Here is a 23691-nt window from a genome sequence, read left to right as displayed (position 1 = left end):
CACACCAGGCACTGTTCCAAGTACTTACACATAACAGCTCATTTAACCCTCACTAAACCCTATGAGGTAGCTACCATTATCAACTGTTTTACAATCTAGAAAACGGAGGCACAGAGAATTTAGATCACTTGTTGAAGATCAAATAGCTAAATAAGTGGAAGAGATGTGATTTGAACTCTGGGAATCCAGCTCCACTTATGTAAGAGGTCTGGATAGTGAGTAGAGCAATCAGAAAAATAAACTGAAGCCTATTAGGGGAAAGCCTGGCATGGAAGAAATATTTTGGAATGCATGTCCTTATTTATCAGCTCTAACAGCTTACTAACCTCTCTGCTTCTTCTTGCTTTCCCGCTAAACCATTATGAGCATCACGTTAAATTTATATGCCTTGAACACCAATTTCTTTATGTCTATAGGAAAACTGTTGCAACATCACCATCCTGACATAGACAAATAGTAAATAGATATCTGTGCTCCAACTCTATAACCAGCTTCAAGTTTCTCTTGGTACCAGGAATGCATGCTTATAACAAGAAGTGTAAAATAGGAAAGGGAAAGCCCTCTGCAGAAGAAACTTCAATCCCCCTGCTGAGCTCTCTTTGGCCCTTCTTTCATAGTAATAGAATGTAGCTGGGCCTTACATTCCCTGGCCTCACTTTGTTTTCACCAATGGAATATAAGCAGAAGTGATACGTGCTGCTTCCAGACAGGCCTTAACACAGTGGGCAAATCTCTATTTCCTCTTCCCTTTTTCCACTGGATTCCACAGCGACCCAACATTAACTGCGCAGCTGAAAACAATGCCTTAGGAGATGGCAGAGCAATGACTTGGAACATGGTCCCTAAATGACCCATCAAGATCAAAGTCGACTTGTTGAACTGGAACCATTCACCTCAAAATTCTTTTATAAGAGAAGACATATGTCTATATTTAGCTTCTTGTTTTGCTACTCTGTGATTATTCAAAATGTATTATCCTTCTAGATATTAGTTCTAATTTCAGTATACCTCTAGGGAGCTTATATTCGATATGAATTTATAAAGCAGACACTGTACCATTCATATCAATACATAATTTGGCACAGTTTTATAACAGAAAAAACAAGTACACGAAGGGTTAGAGTGTTAACATTTCATGCAGTTGTATTCCCTTTCCAAACGGTCCTTTGGATTCCTCTGAGCAGATGCTTGAAAAATCCTTCTGAAAGACAACAAAATATCCTCCTCTGCCTATCTCCCCAAATTCAATAAATCTGTTTACTAAATATTTTCTACATGCTTCACTTCAGGAAACTAGAGAATAGGTGTGCCAGTTATCAATTTATTGCCTCTCGACTCCAAATTCACCCTTCTTTGCCTGCTCTACAAAAATGGATTTGGGTCTCTTTAAATATTTTTTCCTCTGCCAGCCTGCAGGATGATCAGCTTTGTCAGTGGAAGATGCTGGAGAGACACTGCAGGAGGAGAGGTTTTGCTTCCCTTCTGGTTCTAGGGGGCTCACTCAGCAGGCTCCTTCAGCAGGGGCAGTGTGTCTACTACCAGAATCCTGCAGTGCAGACAGCTTTGCTGACACCTGGTTCTGGATGCGCACGCAGTGTCCCCAGTGCCCCAGTCTTGCAGTGTGGGTGGTTTCTCCAGCACTCAGCTCCTGCAGCTTGTATGGCTGCCCAAGCACCCAGTTTGTTCGGGCTCCTGTAGTGTCTTGCAGCCAGCAGCGCCCAGCACCCAACAGTTTACTCTCGGATAGTTTGTAGTGGAAGGCCTCCAATGAGACACCTCCCCATGAACAGCTTTCTCTGGAACCCTACAGGGCACATTTCCAGCAAGTTCTACTAGCATAGCACCACAGCAACTCTTCTACCATGCTGTGACCCATGGTTGTGACCTCCCCACAAGGTCTGGATCTCATCCCTGGGAAGCAGGGGAGCCTCTTGCTTGGGCGCCCTGTCACAGCCCTAGAGAAACTGGCTGAGCTTTATGTCTGCTATTCCTTTATTTTTCAGAGTTCTCTTTACCTTTTACTAGCTAACCTCTCTTATTCCAATCCCACTCTAGATAATAATCATGTTAAACCTTCCCTGTTTAAATTAGTGTATGGTTTCTCTTTCCTGATCAAACCCTGAATTATATTATATACAATAAAAAACAGGCTCTCTCTCTCTCTCTCTCTCTATATATATATATATGTACACACACATATTTCAAAATATCATGTTGTACATGAAAAATATATACAATTTTTTGCAAATCAAAACCACAATGAGTATCACTTAACCCCAGTGAGAATGGCCTTTATCAAAAAAACCCAAAACAACACATGTTGGCGTGGGTGTGGAGAGACAGGAACACTCATACACTGCTGGTGGGACTGCAAACTAGTGCAACTCCTGTGGAAAGCAATATGGAGGTATCTTAAACAGATTCAAGTAGACCTGCCATTTGACCCAGCAATCCCATTATTGGGCATATACCCAAAGGAAAAAAGGTCATTCTGTAACAAAGACACATGTACCCGAATGTTTATAGCAGCCCAATTCACAGTAGCAAAGATGTGGAAACAACCCAAATGCCCGTCAATACATGATTGGATTAGTAAGCTGTGGTATATGTATACCATGGAATATTACTCAGCTATAAGGAATAATGAAGATACGACATCTCTATGGTTCTCCTGGAGAGAGTTGGAACCCATTATATTAAGTGAAGTATCCCAAGAATGGAAAAACAAGCATCACATGTACTCACCAGAAAACTGGTTTCCCTGATCATCACCTAAATACACATCTGGGAACGACACCAATCGGATATCAGACTGAGGTGGGGGGTGGGGGAGGGGATGGGGGTATGCCTACACAATGAGTGCATTGCGCACCGTTTGGGGAGTGGTAACACTTGAAGGTGCTGACTCGGGAAGGGGGGGTGGGGAAGGGAGGGATATATACCTACATGATGGTGCAATGCGCACTATCTGGGGAACAGACACGCCTGGAGCTCTGACTTGGGGGGAAAGGCGGTACATGGGCAACGTATGTAACCTGCAATTCTGTATCCTCCATAACAATAAGATGAAATAAAAAAAAATGAATACCACTTAGAAAAATAAAAAAATATATATATACAATTTTTATTTGTCAATATTAATTTTTTTTAAAAGAAACAGGCTCTTAATTCTGGAGACTTTTTAAAAACACAGAAGTAAATGCCTCAGTTACCCCCACACTGTAAAATACTGTGATTTTTCTCTGGATTCCTATGGGATGGAGGATGAGAAAAAGGAAAGAGCCACATGTGTTGGAGTAATTAAGAACCATTTCATGAGACAGGTGAAATCTGATCACAAGGTGGAAAATGTATCATCTGAATAGAGCACAGAATAAAGAGTCAGATTCAAGGAGGACTATAAAATATGGTAAACATTAAGAAGATATTAAGAAATGGAGTTGAGCTGAGGTTATGGAAAATGTACGATACAAGCTTGAACTGGAAATATGTGGCCATGATGTTTACGTCTTTGCAAGAAGAGTTTAACTGTGGCATACTAGGTAATGGAGAGCAACTATAGGTTTGTTTCATAAAGCTTATGGCAAGATAAATAGAGTGTTTTAGGTAATGCAATCTGTCACGAGCATTTAAAATGAACTAGCAAAAAGAATGGAACCAGCAAATCAAATCAGGAATAGAATAATCATGATCCAGGCAGAAGAAAATGTGAAGCTGGTTTTGAGTGATCTCACTGGGAACTGAGACATGAACTGAGACATGAACTGAAAAGAACTGAGAGCAGACGAGATTTGCACAAAGGCAAAAGCAGCAGAAACTGTAAAGTGATTAATAAAACAAAATGGCTGAGAGGAAATATTTAAGAAACACTGACAGAGTGTGACAGACAAAATTTGAAAGGTGAGAGGAGTTTCTGATATGTGAGGTGATGATTCTGATTTCCAGTGTACTGAGGATCAAGACAAACATCTCACAGGAACTCTCTGAGTGGCTGAACATACTAATTAAAGTGCCAGTGAGAAACAGAGACTGGGATGTCAAAAGAGGAGCCATCAGAATTCCAGGGTGGCTGGATCATTACATGGACATGAAGAAAAGACTGGTGAACAGGAGATGAGGTCCCAGGGGGAACCTCATTTATGGGGGAAATGAGGAAGAGAAGGCTGGAAAAAAAGGGCAAATAATATATCGGATGCAAATCAGTAAGAAACAGACAATTGAGGAAGCTCACTTGAAACATGGGAAATGTTATGAACAATGTAACTTAGGGAGGGAAACTCAAGGAGATAACAGGTAAATAGTGAAATGCTCAAATTAGATATTAGAGAGATGCAAAATAAAAAATGAGATACCACTTTATACCCATTGTTGGGCAAAAAATGAGAAACTGTGGCAGATAATTGTTGGCAGGAACCCTGGGAAAGCAAGAACCCTGGTGTACTACTGTTGCTGTGAGTATAGCGCAGCCAACCTGAGAACAGCATGCTAGTACTCAGCCACATTCAGGCTGAGAATACTCAATGATTAGGCAAACCCTGCCTTCTCTACACACCCCTGAGAAATTCTCACAGCCCATAAGGGAACATTTATGTAGAAATTTATTGCAGAGTTGCTTTTATTAGCTGGGAATTAGACACAACCCTCAGTGTCCATGACTGGGTGAATGGTTAAGTAAGACATGGTGTTGGCATGTTGCGGAATACTCTGTAGCAATTTGAAAAACAAAGCCAGACAAATACACTATAATATGGACAAACCTTTGGAATGAGTGAAAAAGAGGAACAGAATTAAGATACATGGCACAATGTAATTTATATATACTAAAAATATATAGTCATAAACCAATACTTCAGGCTTTCAGAGAATATTACACAAACACATTAGCCCAGTTGCCCATGAGAGGAGGTATAAGGAATGGATATGGGGAATTGGAATAAAAGAGAAGAAACTGAAAAACAGCTGAATGTACAAGGAAAGAATCTAAGATTGGGGGTGAGGTGGAGCAGGAAGAATCAAAAGGTCCCAGGTAAGAAAGGGTGGTATGTGGATAGAGAGTAGACACAGCTCTCTTGCCAAAAAGCCAAGCAAAGAAGACAATAATGTGGCAAGGGTCGTACACGGAGATTGCATTTAGGTATATGAGGGCTACTGTCAACTATCTCCAATCAACTCCAAAAGTTTAGAACTTCCAAGATGGGCTATCTTCACAGACCTTTCAAAGGCATCAGTCTCTCTTAGGGAAAGTGACATGTACTTCCATGTCCCCATCAGCCCAGATCACTCACTCACCTGAAATGCTCTGATGTGGGGCTTCCCCCTCCAATGTCCAAAGCCCCTCCTCTTGCTCCAGCTGGAAGATGGCCTCTGGCTTGGGAACTCGGTACCCTGTTAACAGGACATGATACAGGTTTGGGTCCAGCTGATTGGGTTTCAGGGGCCCTTCAATGACACTTCCTATTTGCTCTTCAGAAGAGTAACCACGTTTCACTAGGAGCAGAATAATATTCACAGAGGTGAAAAGGGACTGAAGAATTCCAGATAAATCAAGGATGACACCATCACACACTTCCAATGTCAGGCAGTGCTCAGCAGCTGAGATTGGAAACTCCCTCACTGGGGCCCCTCGCAGATGCGCAGGATGGCTGTGCTTACCCACTGAGAGCAGGTGGCTGTAGTTCTCCAGTGTCACATCCCAGTATAGGTGTCTCTGAGCAGGGCCCAATTGCTGCCACTCCTCCCTGCTGAAGTCCACAGTCACATCCTCAAATGACACTGGTACCTGTAACAACACAATCCTGTTCAAGGCAGCATGGTCAGCACTGGAGGATGGAAGATAGATAAGAAGTTGTTTTAATGCTCTTTATGATAATGTAGCATGTAGGGGGTTCGCTAAAGACCTAATTTTGTATTTTACTTTGCGAGAGGAGAAAATTATTAAAGTATCTTAACAGTAATTGTGTGCTGCATTCATTCATTTATTCATTCAGTCATTCCTTTTTCAAAAATAAGGATTTAAATGGACTCTCTTTAAGTCCTCTAGTTAACTTAGGAACTAGATACAATACATTTACTGATCGATTATGTGCTAGATGATATGCTAGCCAATAGTGATACATAATTGAATAAAGCATAAAACAATTTAAAGACTTGGATAACCAATATAGGCAGACACAAAGGGAGCTAAAAGGCATTTGGAAGAAAAGTATAGGAAGCATAAGGTTAGGCTACACAGAGATGGTGGGTATGAGTTATCTAGAAGGGAGAATCATCAGCAAAAATGTGGAGGAAGGAAAATAGAAAAATGCATGGTAGGTTGGGAGTGGTGGCTCATGCCTGTAATCTCAGCACTTTGGGGGGGCCAAAGTGGCTGGATCACTTGAGGCCGGGAGTTTGAGACCAGCCTGGGCAGCATAAGGAGACCCTGTCTCTACAAAAAATTTTTAATAATTAGCTGGGCGTGATGGTGCATGTCTATAGTCCCAGCTACTGGGGAGGCTGAGGCAGGAGGATCACTTCAACCCAGGAGCTGGAGGCTGCAGTGAGCTATGATCGTGCCATTGCACTCCAGCCTGGGTGACAGAGTGAGACCCTGTCTCAAAAAAATAAAAAGTAAAAAAAAAGAAAAGAAAATTCGTGGTGGATTCAGGGAATTAGAAATAGTTCCATATAAAGGAGAGGAGTCTATGTAGTATATTGTATATTGAGAAAGTAGTTATGAGGAAAATGCAGTAGAGATACATTGGGATCAAAACAAGGAACAAGTTTTTTTTAGTAGAGAATGAACTGCCAATTATATGCAGGAAAAGACATGATCATAATTGTATGCTTTAAAACAGTATTCAAATGCTTCATCGGGAATATTTGAAATGAGTGAGACCAGAAGACCAGTCTGGATATGAACTGCAGAGTTTAGGTGAAAGAATAAAACAACCTGGACTTAACATAGCTGTTGTAATGGGGATATAGAAGAAGATGTTGATGCTTTGTTTTAAGGAGGCTGAATTGTGGGGGTGAGAAAAAGAAAGAATTCTAGGGCAATTTTCAGTTCTTGGTTTTACGCAATGATGCAGACCGTGCTGCTATCTACTGAGAGAGGGGCTAGCAGGAGGGGGTGGGGAAGGGGATGAAACATAATTGTTACATTTTGTCCATGTTGAAATTAAAGTGGTAAAACATACAGGGAGTTACATAATAGGTCTTTGGGCTGGGATAGAGATAAGATTTGGGAGTTCTTAGTACAAATGAGACAGCTCAGGAAGGGCACACAGACAGAGAAGATACAGAGGCCACATCATACAGACCATCTTGAAACGCAGTACAGTTAAGTCAGAAATCAATAGTAAGAGGAAACTTCAGAAACCATAATTTTAAAGTTTAAAAAAGTTTTAAAAAGCTCAAAATAACTGATAGTCTAAGAAAGTACACTAGAATATGTCTAGAACAAAACATTAATGAAATTAGTGCTTGTAAGAATTTGTAGAATGAAATGGTAACTAGAGTGGAAAGCAGAGTCTTCAGCGCTCATATGTCAAAAGAATAAAGTCCAAAATTTCAAGCATTAAGCATCTAAATCAAGACATTATAAAAATAACAATAGAGTAAACCCCAACAGAGAAAGAGTAAAATAAGCAGAACTCAATAAATTCAAGGCCATCCCAATTGAAATCGCAATAGGATTTTGTGGAATCTAACAAACCAATTACAAAATTTACATGGAAATGCAAATGGCCAAGAATAGCCAAGACACTCCTGAATAGTAAAAGCAACACCAGAGAACATGTTTTACAAGAACGCAAGACTTATAAAAGAAAGGACATTTAAGACATGTGGTAGTGCTGCTAGGATACACAAATAATCCATTACTACAGAAGAGAGACAGAAACAGACCTACATATATGGTCATCCCATTTATGCCAAAGGTCTCCCGGCAGATAGTGAGGAAAAATATTTTCAATAAATGGTGCTAGAGCAATTGTATATAGGCAAAAATAAAATAAAATTTGAGCTCTACTTCATATCACATGCCAAAAAAAATATCAATTCCACATGGATTACAGACCTACATGTGAAAGGCAAAAACCATAAAGCCTTTAAAAGATGATGTAGATGACTATCTTCATGACCTTGGATTAGGAAAATAATTCTCAGTGGGATGCACAAAACATTAACCATAAAGAAAAAGAATGATAAGCCTGTCCACAATAAAGTTTAGAACTTCTATTCATTTAAAAGGCAGAATTAAAAGAGAAAAAAATGGCTGGGCAAGGTGGCTTACACCTGTAATCCTAGCACTCTGGAAGGCCAAGGCTGGAAGATCACTTGAGCTCAGGAGTTAAGACCAGCCTAAGCAAGAGCGAGACCCTATTTCTACTAAAAATTAGCCAGGTGTGGTGACATGCACCTTTAGTCCCAGCTACTCAGGAGGCCTAGGCAGGAGGATCACTTGAGCCCAGGAGTTTGAGTTTGCTGTGAGCTACGCTGACATCATGGCACTCTAGCTTGGGCAACAGAGTGAAACTCTGTCGAGAGAGAGAGAGAGAGAGAGAGAGAGAGAGAGAAAGAGAAAAGCCACAGAGTAGATGTCTGCCACTTACTGCCAACCAAGAAAAAAGGGCTCATAGCCAGAGGATGTAAAGAATTCTAACAAACCAATAAGAAAAAAGAGACCACCTAGTAGAAAAATATGCAAAGGATTCATTTTACAAAAGATGAAATTCAAGGCTTCAATAAACATATGAAAAGGGTTTAACCTTCTTAGTAACCAGGGAATGCAAATTAAAACTACAGTGAGATACCACTACACAACCCCCACAACCCCAAGAATGTCTTAAATGAAAAAGACAGATACCAAGTGTTGAGGAGAATACTGTACAATGAGAACTCTCACATGGCTGATGGCGGTGGGAATTGGTACAACAACGTTGCAAACTATTTTGGCTCTACCTGGTAATGTTGAAGACATACATACAATATGACACAGTGATTCCACTCATGGAAATATGCCCAAGTGGAATACGTGGACATGTACAAGAGGAGACACATTCGAGAATATTTGTAGCAGCATTATTCAAACTATGTATAATATTTCATGATAAAAAAGTTTTAAAATAACAGTGATTAAAAAAAGTGTTCAATATATGTACAGTATCTACTGTCTTTGTTGAAAGATCCTAAGTTTTTTTTTTTTTGAGACAGGGTCTTGCTCTGTTGCCCAGGCTAGAGTGCAGTGGCATCATCATAGCTCACTGCAACCTCCAACTCCTGGGCTCAAGTGATCCTCCTGCCTCAGCCTTCCAAGTAGCTGAGACTACAGAGGCAGATGTGGCTAATTATTCTATTTCTTGTAAAGACGGGGTCTCACTCTTGCTCAGGCTGGTCTCAAACTCCTGAGCTCAAACGATCCACCTGCCTTGGCCTCCCAGAATGCTAGGATTACAGGCGTGAGCCATCGCACCCGGCCTTATAATCTTATGGGACCACTGTCATATATGCGGTCCATCATTGACCAACACTATGGGGTGCATGGCTGTATATATAAAACACAGATAAGAGGACTCTGAAAGTGGAGAGAAAAAGGCAGACTGGCTACAGACCTTGGAACCTGAGGAATGATGCAGTGGTGAGTTCCCTGAATGTCCTTCTTGCTTCACATATCCTGGACCAGGTGTGGGAGAAGCTGGCAATGCAGAAGGCACACAGGCACACAAAAATAGCTCCAAGAAAAGCCTGCTGTCTCTAGCCAAAGACCAGGAAAGGGGCAATGTAGCAAGCCAGAAAAATTGAGATAATAGCTGCCCTACTCCAGCCAAACATCACAGAAAAAAATTGCAGCCTCCACCCCACTTCCATCAGAAAAGGCAGAGTGGGGAGCCTAGCTTGTCATACGTGCCTGGGAGTAATGGGGCCCCTCCCCTAAGAAGTCAGTTTAGGCCACAATGGGATCTTGGACTTCCACTGGCACCCAGTAATGAGGTGCTCTTTCCCCTCCCCACCAAGGTGGTGTCAGAGGAGGTCTGGCAGGAGCCTGAAACCCTACCGCACCCAGCAGTAGCAAGGTGCTCCTCCCCCTCCAGGAGTGCCAAATGGGACCAGCGGGGAGCCTGAACTTCCACCTCCACCTGGCAGTAAGGAGGAGATTCTTCTTCCCCAGTAGAACAGTGTCAAAAGGAGGCCTGATAAACACATGATTTAAATATTATCCAGAGTCTCATAATTCCCCAACCATCCAGGACATAACTGAAAATCAGGCATCTTACAAAGAACCAGCTAAATCTCAACTTGAATGAGAAAAGACAATCAACAGACACCAACCCAACCCAGAGATGACACAGGCGTTAATATTATCTGACAAGGATTTTAAAACAGCCATCATAAAAATGCTTCAGTATACCTAAAAGAAATACAAAAATAGAAAGTCCCAGCAAAGAATTAGAAGACATAAAGAACCAAATGAAATTTTTAAAACTGAAAAATATAATAACCAAAATTAAAACTCAGTGGATGAGCCCAAAGTGAAATAGAGGGCACAGAAGAAAGAATCAGAGAACTTGGAAATAGAATAATAGAAATCAGCCAGTCTGAACAACAGAGAGGAAACTGACAAGAAAACAGATGAACAGAGCCTTAGGGACCTGAGAGACTAACAAAAAAATCTGACATTGATGTCGTCAGAGTTTCAGAAGGAGAGGAGGAAGAGCATGGGGCTAAAAAAGCATTTGAAGAATAAAGGCTGAAAATTTCTTGTATTTGGCAAAAGATATCAACCTAGAGATTCAACAAGCTGAGAAACCCCCAGAAGGATAAACCAAAGAAATCTATAACAAGATACATCATAAGCAAACTTCAGAAAACTGAAGACAAAGAAAAAGCCTTGAAATCAGCAAGAGAGAACTGATACCTTAACTATAGGGGAAAGAAAAAGTGACTCGATTTTTCATCAGAAACTGTAGTGGTAAGAAGGAGGTGGCATACTTTTCAAGTGCTGAAAGAAATATACTGTCAACTCCAAATTCTGTACCTGGCAAAATACCTTTCAGACATGAAGGGCTAATGGCCAATGAGCACATGAAAGGATGATTGAGCCTGTGATCCCAGAACTTTGGGAGGCTGAGGAGTCTTGAACTCCTGGGATTGCTTGAGTCCAGGAGTTCAAGACCACACAGGGCAATATAGTGAGAACCTGTCTCTAAAAAAAAAAAAAAAAAATCAGCTGGGCATGGTGGCACCCGCCTGTAGTCCCAGCTACTTGGGAAGATGAGGCAGGAGGATTGCCTGAGCCCAGGAGTTTGAGGCTGCAGTGAGCTATAATTACACCACTGCATGCCAGCCTTGGCAACAGAGTAAGTCCCCATCTCTCTAAAAAAATGCTTGACATTGTTAATTTGTTATTATTAGGGAAACACAAATCAAAACTACAATAAGTTACCACTTCACACTCACTGGGATGGCTAGAATCTGTCAGATAATAACAAGTATTGGTGAGGATGTGAAGAAATTGGGACCTTCAATCACTGCTGGTAGGAACATAAGATGGTGCAGCCACTTTGGAAAACAGTCTGGCAGTTCCTCAAAAGATTAAACATAGAGTTACCATTTGACCCAGCAATTCTACTAGATGTGTATCCAAGATAAGTGAAAACACATGTCCACACAAAAACTTGTACACAAATGTTTACAGCAGCATTATTTATAATAACCAAAAGGTGGAAACAACCCAAATGTCCATCAACTGACAAAGGGATAAACAAAACTGGTATACCCATACAGTAGAATAGTATTTGGCCATAAAAAAAAAATGACGTGCTGATCCATGCTACAACATGGATGAGCCTTGAAAACATTCTGCTAAATAAAGAAGCCAGACACTAAGACCACATATTATATGACTCCATTCACATGAAATGTCTAGAACAGAAAAGTCTACAGAGACAGAAAGTGGATCAGTGGTTGCTTAGGGTTGGGGGAGGCAAGAAGGAATGGGGAGGGGGGAATGATAGAAATGTTATAAAATTGATTTTGCTACTCAGATTGTCCCAGATTTGGCCAGAGGAGAGAACTACTTCGAGCTGGCTCCTGTGTCCTTTGAACATGTCCCCATTTTCTGAGCACTTTCTTACTTTCCAACACTAGTTCTGCCAGGATGATTTTGTACTTTCTCTATCTTAGCCCTGGAGTCAGCCATTTCTCCACAAAGCTCTAGTTCCTATGAATGACAAATGGTATTTATAAATCAAGGTATGCTCATTGTACCTGGCACATCATTGTCCTTTCAGCAGTCAGAGCTAGCAATATTTCTCCTTACAGTAAAATGCCAACCAAAGTAAAAGGAATGATGGAATTAGAAAGACACCATCAGGGAAACAGCACAGTAATTCATTGTTACAGGCAAGAATCATTGATGGATGCTGAAGTCAATGGACCAAAGCATGAGAAATAGGATATTTACATAGTTTCAAAATATCTCCCCACAAAATACTTATTAATTACAGAGAAAAAGAGAGTAATTTTGGAGATACCTGACAAACAGCACTTTCACCAGGTGATCAAAGTTAATATTATCAATAACAGGACAAATTGGTATGGAATGCCTTCTGGCATGAAGCACTGAGAACATGGCATGTGATCATCCTTTCAAAATTGAATAATCTGAATCTAATTGTTTGCTTTTAACAAACAAACCCAAATTGAGGGACAGTCTTCAAAACTGTCTGTGTAATGAAAGTCAAGGAAAGACTGAGTAACAACTAAAGAGACACAACACACAACACATGACCCTGCGTGGGATCCTGGATTGGGGCAGCAGGGGTTGGAGACGGAATGTTGTAAAGGACATCACTGTGACAACTGGGAAGACTGTGTATTATACATTGTATATTAAATAATTCGATAATACACACTGTAGACAGTATCATGTCAATGTTAAATTTCTTGATTTTGATAACGCTACTGTAGTTACATAAGAGAATATCCTTACTCTTAAAAGACACACATTATTTAGGGGTAAAGGGGAATTATGTCTGCAAATTACGCTCAAAAGGTTCAGAAAATAAAATAGCAAATATCTGTATACACACGTGTACACACATTGAGAAGAGAATGAAAGCAAATGTGGCAAATAATTGGCGATTCTGGATGAAGGGCATATACAGTCTTTGTACTATTCTTGCAATTTCTCTTTAATTTTGAAATTACAAGCATACCTTGTTTTGTTGAACTTTGCAGATATTGCGTTTTTCACAAATTGAAGGTTGTGGTAACCCTGCATTAAGCAAGTCTATCAGCACCATTTTTCCAACAGCACGTGCTTACTTCTTGTCTGTGGCAGTATTTTTTAGCAATAAAGTGTTTTTTAATTAAGGTATGTACATTGTTTCTTTAGATATAATGCTATTGCACACTTAGTAGACTACAGGATAGTGTAAACCTAACTTTCATATGCATTGGGAAACCAAAAATTTTGTATGACTCGCCTTATTGCAGTATTTGCTTTATTGCGGTGGTCTGGAACCAAACCCGCAGTATTTCCAAAGTCTGCCTGTACTGCAAAACAAAAAGTTTCAAAAGAACCAAAGCTTTAAAACTCTCAGTAGAAAATATATGTGTATATTCATTTAGATCTTGGGGCTGGTGAGGATTTCCTAAACAAGACAGAAAATGTACCAAGTAGCAAAGAAAAGCTCTAACGATTCTCCATAAAGAAGCGAAGAACCTTTATTCATCCAAAGGCCCTTTGGTATTTTGGGGCCCTGGGGGCCTCCCCTCGTCAGTGAGTATTCAGGGGCACGGAGCAAGCAGGGAGCTCCCACAGGCCCTTTCCTGGCCTTCTGCACCCACCTTCTCTACCCACCAGCTCCCAGGGCAACCTACCTGCCTGCCCCCTTCATCACCCAAGGGACAGCCTTGGGGCTCAGTGCTGGGGGCAACTCTCTTGGCTGCACTGTTCTACTGAGCCTTGCTGACATGGGTGGCACAGGGGAGGAGTCTCAGGGAGCGGAGGAGGAGTGGCTATTTACCAGCCAGTATGGGCATATTAACATCTGCAGGTTCCCCCCTGGCTGGGGGTGCCCAGGGAATGTAACATCCTCAGCTGTGGAGGGACTGGCCGAACAGCCCTGAGCTCTGCTCCAGTCCTCCCAAGGAACAGGATGTCCTTCAACCTTCAGTGGTTTAGCCCTGGCCATTGAGTTGCCCTGAATTATAAAATCCAGGGCAAGCCGATTTCTGGGGTCCCCCAGTGGCGGTGAAAGTGGGGTACACACAGACAAGACTCCATGCACCCTGAGAAGCTTTCCTGAGCCTGGAGGGACCAGTTTGCAATGAATCTTAGACTTCTGTTGTCCCTTGCTGCCCATCTATAACAAATCTGCTCCACGGAACTTGTGTACGTGGGTGTTCTGTCTCAGGGGACAAGTTTGTAGACAGTGTGCTGCTCCCTCTGGCTGGTCCTTACCCATCTGGCTATACCCAGTTCCCTGGACTGTTCTCTGTGCCCCTGCAACTGCTCCTCCCTCTTTCTAGTCCCCCCCGCCAGCTATTTTCTGCTTCCCCAGACTTCTGCTCCCTCCCTCGGCTGGTCCTTGTTCCCTCTGAGTGTTCCCCATCTGACCATTTCTTGTTCCCTCTGACTCTTCCTTGGTCCATCTGTTTACCATTTCCTCTAAGTGGCTCCCATTCTCTTATTACTTGCTTCCTTTGACTGCACCTGGGTCCCTCTAACTGTTCATGCCTCCTGTTTCCTGTCCTTTGTTCCCTTAGACAGTTGTCCTTCCAACTGATCCCTATTCTGTGGCGTCATTCTTCTGATTGTGCCCTAGTGCACCCGACTATTTCCTGGTCCCTAAGGGCCTTTCTTGTTCCTTTCAGCTGTTTCTGTCTGGTTCACATAGACTGCTGTTACATTCCTCTGACTGTTTTCTGGTCTCCTGATTCTTCCCTGTGTCTGTGGATGTTTCCTTGAATACATGTAATTAATATGCTCTCCCATGCTGCTCATGTATCTAGTCCACGGCCCATACTCTGAGTAGAGCCAGTCCAGCTGGCTCCTTAGCCCATGCTCTTACGCACTAACGTACACTACTTCCGTGTGCTCTATGCCATGTCTGGATTCTGTACTTCCATCTCTCCATTACTGATATTACGTCTGACCATTGGCTGGTTCCTGTGGTTGTTTCTTGGGTAGGGTGACTAACCATCCCAGTTTGCCCAGGGATTTCCCTGTTTTAGCACTGAAAGTCCCATGTCCCCTGAGTCACAGACAAACCAGGACGGTTGGTCACCCTATTCCTGAGAACTCTGACTGCTCCCTGGTCTCTCTTTGGCTTCTTCAAGTGTGCCTTAACTCCAGTGACTGCTGCATGTGACCTCTGGCTAACTTGGCAGTAATTCATACTGTTCCTTCTGGCTCTTCTCTAGTCCCTCTAGAGGGTCTCTAACCCATCAGGCTGCTACCCCACACCAGGTACACATTTAATGTTCAGCTGGCCTGTTCTCTAGTTCCTCCTCTAGTTATTTCCTGGGACCTCTGGTTGACACTTTGTCCTATGCATGTTTTTGCTGCTGCCTCTGGCTGCTCCCCAACCTCAGTGGCTGTTCCTTGTTGCATGTGTTCCCTGGCACCCTAGGCCACTCCTTAGCCTTAGCGGCTCTTCTCTCACCTTTCCACCTGCTCCACGGGTTCTGTCCCCTCCCCCCATCCCTCTGCTCATTCTACAGCCTCAGCAATTGTCTCCTGGTCCCTCTGGCTGCTACCCATTCGCAGGGTCATATTTCCCATGTCTTGTTCCCTGGTACTTCTGCCTTTTCCCTGTACCCTCAAATTCTGCTCTAAACCAAGGAACTGCTCCCCTCCTGGTTCCTGGGGAAGTTGCTTGTCCCTCAGGCTTATCCTCAGCTCCTTGAACATTTTTGTTTGTTCCATTTCATCTGATTCTTCTGCTTCCTCAGCCCTCTGATGTTCCCTGCTCTGTCTGGTGGCTATCTGGTTCCTCTATTTCCTGGTCCCTCCTCCTATTTCCTGATACTTCAGACTGTTCTTTAACCCTCTGGCTCTTCCCTGCTCCCTAACAATCACTTCTCTAGCCTCAACGACTGTTCTTGGGCTCTGGGTGCTACCCAGCGTCTCATGTTTCCCGTGTCCTCTGTTTGTCCCATTGTACCTCCACCTGTTCCCTGGACCCCTTGGCTACTCTCCATCCCCAGTACATGCACTGTGGCCCCTGCAGCCTCTCCCTATTCCTCATTCTCCCGTGCTTGCCCGCAGCCCTCTTTCTCTCACTGACCCCTCTGCTTGTTCTCCAGCTTCAGCCACTGTTGCTTGCTCCAGCTGGCTGCTCCCCAACCCCTGGGACATTTTTATCGGTTCCTTGGTATCTCTGCCTATACCCTGCTCCCTGATATCTAATGGGAAAAAAAGAACCTAGAAAATAAATAAGTGAATAACTAATATTCCTCAGGGTGTTGGTCATTTCCATCTCTTCTTAAGATAGGGCCAGAGATCCATGGTTTGGGAGGAAGAGATGAATTGGTGAAATGTGCCTTAGAGAGCCCAAAATCACTCATCTAGAAATCCCCATGTCGTGGCTGGGCAAGAGGCCATCTGCAGGACTGAGGAGGACCACATTGTTGTGAGTCTGTGACCGTTATGACTCAGCAGAACTTAGATGAGGTGGAAATGCACTGCTGTTGAGCATTGATTCATTTACCATTTAATGCCCCTATACCTTTGACTCAAAATATTATTTCAATGACTTGGGCAAAAAGATTTAAATGTAGGAATTCTATCATAGCATTGTTAATCATGATAGAAAACCTGAAACACCCTAAATGCACATTAATAGTGGACTGGTTGTAGGAGATGGGGAGATGTTGGTCAAAGCATACACAGTTTTTGTTAGACAAAAATAAAAAGTTTTTTCAGATCTATTGGACAGCATGGTGACTATAGTTAATAACAATTTAATGTATATTTCAAAATTGCCAAGAGAGATGTTAGATGTTCACACCACCAAAAAAAGAAGTATGTGAGGAGATGGTTATGTTAATTATCTTGATTTAAGCATTCTATAACATATATATAAATATTACATTGTATCCCATAAATATATATTATTATTTGGCGATTAAAAATAATTTTTTTTTTTTTTGAGACAGAGTCTCACTCTGTTGCCCAGGCTAGAGTGAGTGCCGTGGCGTCAGCCTAGCTCACAGCAACCTCAAACTCCTGAGCTCAAGATCCTCCTGTCTCAGCCTCCCAAGTAGCTGGGACTACAGGCATGCACCACCATGCCCGGCTAATTTTTTCTATATATATATTTTTAGCTGTCCATATAATTTCTTTCTATTTTTAGTAGAGATGGGGTCTCGCTCTTGCTCAGGCTGGTCTCGAACTCCTGAGCTCAAATGATCCGCCCACCTCGGCCTCCCAGAGTGCTAGGATTACAGGCGTGAGCCACCGCGCCCGGCCAAAAATAAAATTTTTAAAAAGTGGACTGGCTAAATGGACATCATACGTGTATGAAGAAAAATATTTACTGCCTAGAAAATTGTTAACCTGATGAGTTAAAAAGAAGATAACTAAATAGTATGATTCTATTTCAAAACTGCAGCTATATATGTGTATGCATATGACGTGCATGCACACTCATAGCGCCACACGTATACCCACACATCTGTACACATGCACACACAAAGGAAAAAGGAAATATAGCTAAATGTTAACAATGGTTAACTTTGGGTGATGCTGGAATTACAAGTAATTTTTTATTCTCTTCTATTTGCTAACCTGTACTTTCTAATATTTTATTATGAAGTGATGAAATGATAAAAAACAATATTTAAAAGTTTAGGCCGGGCGCGGTGGCTCACGCCTGTAATCCTAGCACTCTGGGAGGCCGAGGTGGGCGGATCGTTTGAGCTCAGGAGTTCGAGACCAGCCTGAGCAAGAGCGAGACCCCATCTCTACTAAAAATAGAAAGAAATTATATGGACAGCTAAAAATATATATAGAAAAAATTAGCCGGGCATAGTGGTGCATGCCTGTAGTCCCAGCTACTTGGGAGGCTGAGACAGGAGGATCGCTTGAGCTCAGGAGTTTGAGGTTGCTGTGAGCTAGGCTGACGCCACGGCACTCACTCTAGCCTGGGCAACAGAGTGAGACTCTGTCTCAAAAAAAAAAAAAAAAAAAAAAAAAAAAAAAAAAAAAAGTTTAATATTATCTAATGGCCACATGACTCCGAGCCCCTGTGACAAGGAGGCCTTCCCAGAACTGACAGCATCCTCAGGCAGGTCTGAAAGGAGGGAGCTGTCGCACAGGGTCTGGCTCACTCATCGTCCTCCTCTGCTTACACAATCTCAAAGGGGACTCTGAGCGGGAAACTTGGTCCCGGCTGTGGTGCGGTGAGGGTAGAGGACACCGTCAGGGGACCTGGCTTTGGTCTAGGGCCGTCACAGCCAACCTGAGAGGCCTGCGTAAGTCACACACCTCCTTAGGTCATTTTATTCATCTTTGAAAGGAGGAGGAAGAGCTAGAAGGGCCCTACAGATTGTGGTCACCCTACTACCCTGCCAGTCTCTAAGTTGCAAAGAAGAAGGATTTTTCTGCACCCAAATCAGGATAGAGGGGAAGTCAGCAGATCCCAGAGATGGGTGGGGGGGCAGGCGGAGGGGTGGGATCAGTCTCTGTAAAGAGCTCATGCAGAGTGAAGGGCCCCTACTGGGGTGGGGGGAGTGGCTCCCACCCAGACCTCACCCTCAGACACCCTGCAGGGAGCTGCCTCCCTCTCCCCTAGGCCGTGGGGCTGGACCCTCTACATCTCCCTCCTCCATCAGCCAAGTCACATTTTCTGCTGAAACCCACAGGGCTCTGGATGTGGTGACATCAGCCATGTGGTGCTCACTCTCAGTGGAGAATCCTGATCTGTTTCTGGGGCAGCAAGTCCGGAATCTGCCATTTCCTGTGACTTACCTGTCCCTGCACTGAGGCCCTGGGGACAGGTCAGGAGTGTCTCCTCACTGAATGAATTCCTGCCCCTGGGGTCCTCTCTGTCCTCACCTCACATGAGCTGCCGTGTCCCTCTGCAGCCAGGGCTGAGGACCATGGGGGAGAGTCCCCATTAGCTGCCATGTCCACACTGGGCCTCAGGCCTCACGCTGTCCTGCTGACAGCTCCACTCGTCCCAGGAACTTGAAGCTGGGCTGGCATCTGTGGACTCAACCAGAGCTGCTGGGGTGAAGCAAGCTGGGGTCAGAAGGAAGATCTTGCAGTTCCCACTAAGGGGTTTGGCCCCCGGACTCTGCAGAGGCTCCAAAAAACCCTGGAAAGACAGTGTCCACAAGGTTAGTCACTCCACATTCACCCGCAAATGCTTCCTGGGGGCGCCAAGGGGCAGCTCGCTGTGCTGGATGTTGTGGAAGAGAAAAGTTCAGCAAAACCAATGTCAAGTATTAATATGGAATATGGGGAAAATTCATGAGATTTGCTGCAAAGTGAATGAGGGTTTGAATTCAAGCTCTTTTATATTCCAGCTGGAATCTGGGGAAGTCACTTTTGGCTCTTTCTTCATCTTCAAACAGGATGAAAACACCTATCTCATAGGTTTGTTGAAGTTAAACTAAATGATACTTCTAAAGCACTCATAACTGCCTGGCACCTAGGGCACACTCAACTAATATTAAATATTGCTATTACTATAATACAAGGTACAAGGTATGTTTTAATAGGTACTTCATTTAGTTTTCACAATCATCCTGTGGACTAGAAATTACTATCATTATTGTTGTTCCCATTTACCATCAGATAGGGCTGTTCAGAAATACTGAAAAATCTGTCCCCCAATCACTCAGATTAGAAAGAATGACAGGGCTTCAAATCCAGGTATACCTGGCTCCAAAGCACATTTTCTTTACTACTGAGCCTTATGCAATTCTATACATGGCAGAATCACAATAAACATTATTTATGTTTCCCCCTGCCTTCAAAGTGCTCTGGCTGAGGGGCGACTGTGTCACAAATCAGAAACTGAGCTTCTGTGTAATTCAGTATACACTCTGGGCAACTTATAGGGCCCGCTCTCTTCTGTCAAAGGTGAAAACATAAACTCACCTCTCCCCTGCAATTCCCATCTAGGCCCTGAAAACCAGCAGATCTGCACAGGCTCCTAAATCATTAGCCCACACTGCTTGACAAAAACTGCGTCCCAAGTGGTGTCATGACTGGTTTCGACAGGCTCCTCAAACAATCACAACACAAGCAACACACCCTCAACAGAGTCAGTGACCCACATAAAATCCTCAGTAACAGACCTTCCAGCCTATCACATTCCAGCTCACATAGTCCGGAAATCACCAATGTCCACAGGCCCCAATCCATGATTCCTACAGGCCCCCAAAAACTGATTCCCAAAGACTTGTAATCCTTTGAGAATTCCAGGCTTGCAATCAATCATTCACCACCTCAGTGCCCCAATCAATAAACTCTCATGGACCGAATCAATGACCTCAGAAACTTACATCTCCAACTCAGATAAAACCTCCAGAATTTCTACAGAGGTCTCAGTCACTTACCCACATATATTTCCAATTATTTCTCTTCAAGGATTCCTCAAAATTGTCACTTACTGCCCCCAAATGAATGACATCTATAGGCCCTGGATTATCTAATCCTATTGGACCTTAACTCATTGATCCTTCCCCATAGAAATTCCCCCAATCCTTGACTCCCAGAGGAATCCAATTCCCAGAGGAATTGGTTTGGCATTGAATTTAAAGGATAACAAGAAAAACTAAAAATCTTCCAGGCAGAAACAACACATTATTTACAATGAAAAGGGATCACAATGGCACTAGACTTCTTATCTACAACAATAGAAGCCATATTAGAAGAAAACATCTACAAATTATTGAGAGAAAAGGACTGAGATCCAAGAATCTTAAACCTACCCTAGCTAGATACTACTCTTCTGTCGGAGCAAAAGAAAGACAATTTTAGACATAAAAGCATTTATACCATAAAATGCCAATATTCCAATCTCAGGAGAACACTCAAGGGAATATTCTAAACAATTATAAATGGAATCGTATTTAATAACAGAAACATCAAAATAGAAAGCAGTTTTGAGATATGATTCTTGCAGCAACTGATATAATTATAGCTGAATAAAGAAAAATAATGTAATTTTCCATTTGGAGTAAATGAAGCTATAAATTGGAAATTTTAAAATATCCTGGGAAAAATTACTAAGCAAAATGAGAAGAGGGCAAACTATGCGTCTCTATGGGCAGATATTGGCACAATATTATTTGGATCTAGTAATGTAGAAAATATAAATAGGCCGGGCGCGGTGGCTCACGCCTGTAATCCTAGCACTCTGGGAGGCCGAGGTGGGCGGATCGTTTGAGCTCAGGAGTTCGAGACCAGCCTGAGCAAGAGCGAGACCCCACCTCTACCAAAAATAGAAAGAAATTATATGGACAGCTAAAAATATATATAGAAAAAAATTAGCCGGGCATGGTGGCACATGCCTGTAGTCCCAGCTACTCGGGAGGCTGAGACAGGAGGATCGCTTGAGCTCAGGAGTTTGAGGTTGCTGTGAGCTAGGCTGACGCCACGGCACTCACTCTAGCCTGGGCAACAGAGTGAGACTCTGTCTCAAAAAAAAAAAAAAAAAAAAGAAAATATAAATGATCATATTTGTAAGGCAGGTAAAGGCAATTACTACCAGGAATAGATAAAAATAATCAAAATTCTGCCGGGCGAGGTGGCTCATGTCTATAGTCCTAGCACTTTGGGAAGCCAAGGCAGGAGAATCACTTGAAGCTAGGAGTTCAAGAGCAGCCTGAGCAACATGGCGAGACTTAATCTCTACAAACAACAAAAAAGAAAAAAATGGAAAAATTACTGGGCATGGTGGTGTGTACCTATAGCCCCAGCTACTTAGAAGCCTGAGGCAGGAGGATCACTTGAGCCCAGGAGTTTGAGGTTGAAGGGAGCTGTGATGATGCCACTGCACTCTAGCCTGGGCAACAGAGCAAGACCCTATCACCAAAAAAACATAATATTAGGCATAAAATCAAGCATATTATAACACAACAAAATTGAGTGAGCTGGATTATGCTATAAAAGATAAAAACTATGGGACTGGGTTAGAAAAACAAAATATAGTTGCCTCACATCTAAAACAAAAAGATAAAGGTGTGAAATAAAGCACTGGGCAGAAATACACCATATTATTTATCATTCTTTCCTTCATGGTTATGTATTGTTAGGAAATCTTTCAGGGTCATAAAGATGTTTAATGTAAAACTTTTATTGTTTTAGCTTTCAGATTTAGATCTACAGCCCATTTGGGAAGGATTTTGGTGTGTGGTATGTGTTAGGGTCAAGATTCCTTCCTTCCATGTAGAAATAAGATGATCCAGCACCACTTATTGAAAAGACTACCCTTTCTCCACTGCTCTGCAGGTCTCACTCTGTCACCCAGGCTGGAGTGTGGTGGCAGGGTCATGGCTCACTGCATAGCTCACTGCAACCTTGAATGCCTGGATCCTCCCTCCTGAGCCTCCCGAGTAGCTGGGACTACAGGCACGTGCCATGATGCCTGGCTAATTTTTTTATTTGTTGTAGAGACGAGGTCTTGCTATTTGCCCAGGCTGGTCTCAAACTCCTGGCCTCAAGCTCTTTGGCCTCCCAAAGTACTAGGATTACAGGGGTGAGCCACCATGCCCAGTCTACACTTTCTTAATCAATGTGCTTCATATTAAGTTCTGATATCTGGTAGCGTAAAAGATTGTTAAATTAAACTACATTACAGTTAAGGATTTCTGTTCATGCCCACCCAGGAATGCCAAAAAAGTAAACAAAACAAAACAAAATATTAAGGACTTCTGTTCATCAGTGGGAGAAGATAACTGCAATACATGTATCTGACAAACGATTAAAGTCCCAAATATATCAAGAATTTGTAGAAATTAATAAGAGCAATAGAAAAAAGAACAAAGGAATAAGCACTTCACAAAGAAAATATCCAAATGGCAAATAAACATATGAAAAGATGCTCAACCACATTAGTTAGCAAGGAAATAGAAATTAAACTACAATATGACAATCCTCCATATCTACCAGAAATGGCTAGAATGAAAAAGTTGGGAAATAACCAAGAGCTAGCAAGGATGTGGAGTAACTAAAACTCATAAATTGCTTGTTAGGAGCATAAATAGTACAGACACTTTGGAAAACTGTTCGGTAGTATCTATTAATGCTGAACACATGCAATATCCTATGACCCACGTATTCCACTCCTAGGTATATACCCAAGAGAAATGAGAATATATGTTTACCAGAAGACGAATATAATAATGTTCATAGCAGCTTTATTCAAAACTGGAAATTATGTAAACGCTCATCAACATTAGAATGGATAAACAAGTTGTGCTATATTTACACAAGGAAATACTATACAATAAAACAAAAGAATAAATTGCTAGATTCAACATGCATGAGTCTCATCTCATGAAAATTAAGTCAAAGAAGCCAGACCCAAAAGACCAATGAAGCAATGTTGTATGACTACATTTATATAAATTTCAAAAACATGGGTTCTTGAGAGCAAGTAATGCATATTTCTTCATCTAGGTGGTGGCTATGCAGGTTTGTTCAGTCTGTTAAAAAACCACCAAGCTAAATATAAACAATGTATG

The 23691-nt window shown here is 42.4% G+C and overlaps 1 protein-coding gene across 1 annotated transcript in view; it reads right to left on the bottom strand.

Annotated features, from left to right (window-relative positions):
* Positions 1-23691, bottom strand: part of ZNF41 (zinc finger protein 41) — a 35763-nt gene that overhangs the window by 3506 nt on the left and 8566 nt on the right. Inside the window, exons 3-5 of the mRNA XM_069462923.1 lie at positions 19049-19310; positions 5653-5779; positions 5290-5385 (exon numbers count right to left, since the gene is read on the bottom strand). Of these exons, the coding sequence (XP_069319024.1) occupies positions 5290-5385; positions 5653-5779; positions 19049-19120 (295 nt within the window). The 5' untranslated portion in view covers positions 19121-19310. The remainder of the gene's footprint in view (positions 1-5289; positions 5386-5652; positions 5780-19048; positions 19311-23691) is intronic.

The sequence above is a fragment of the Eulemur rufifrons genome, chromosome 30 (assembly GCF_041146395.1).
Source record: "Eulemur rufifrons isolate Redbay chromosome 30, OSU_ERuf_1, whole genome shotgun sequence".
Lineage (NCBI taxonomy): Eukaryota > Metazoa > Chordata > Mammalia > Primates > Lemuridae > Eulemur > Eulemur rufifrons.
Note: the sequence above shows the minus strand (reverse complement) of the source record. Positions and strands in the feature narration are given on the sequence as shown.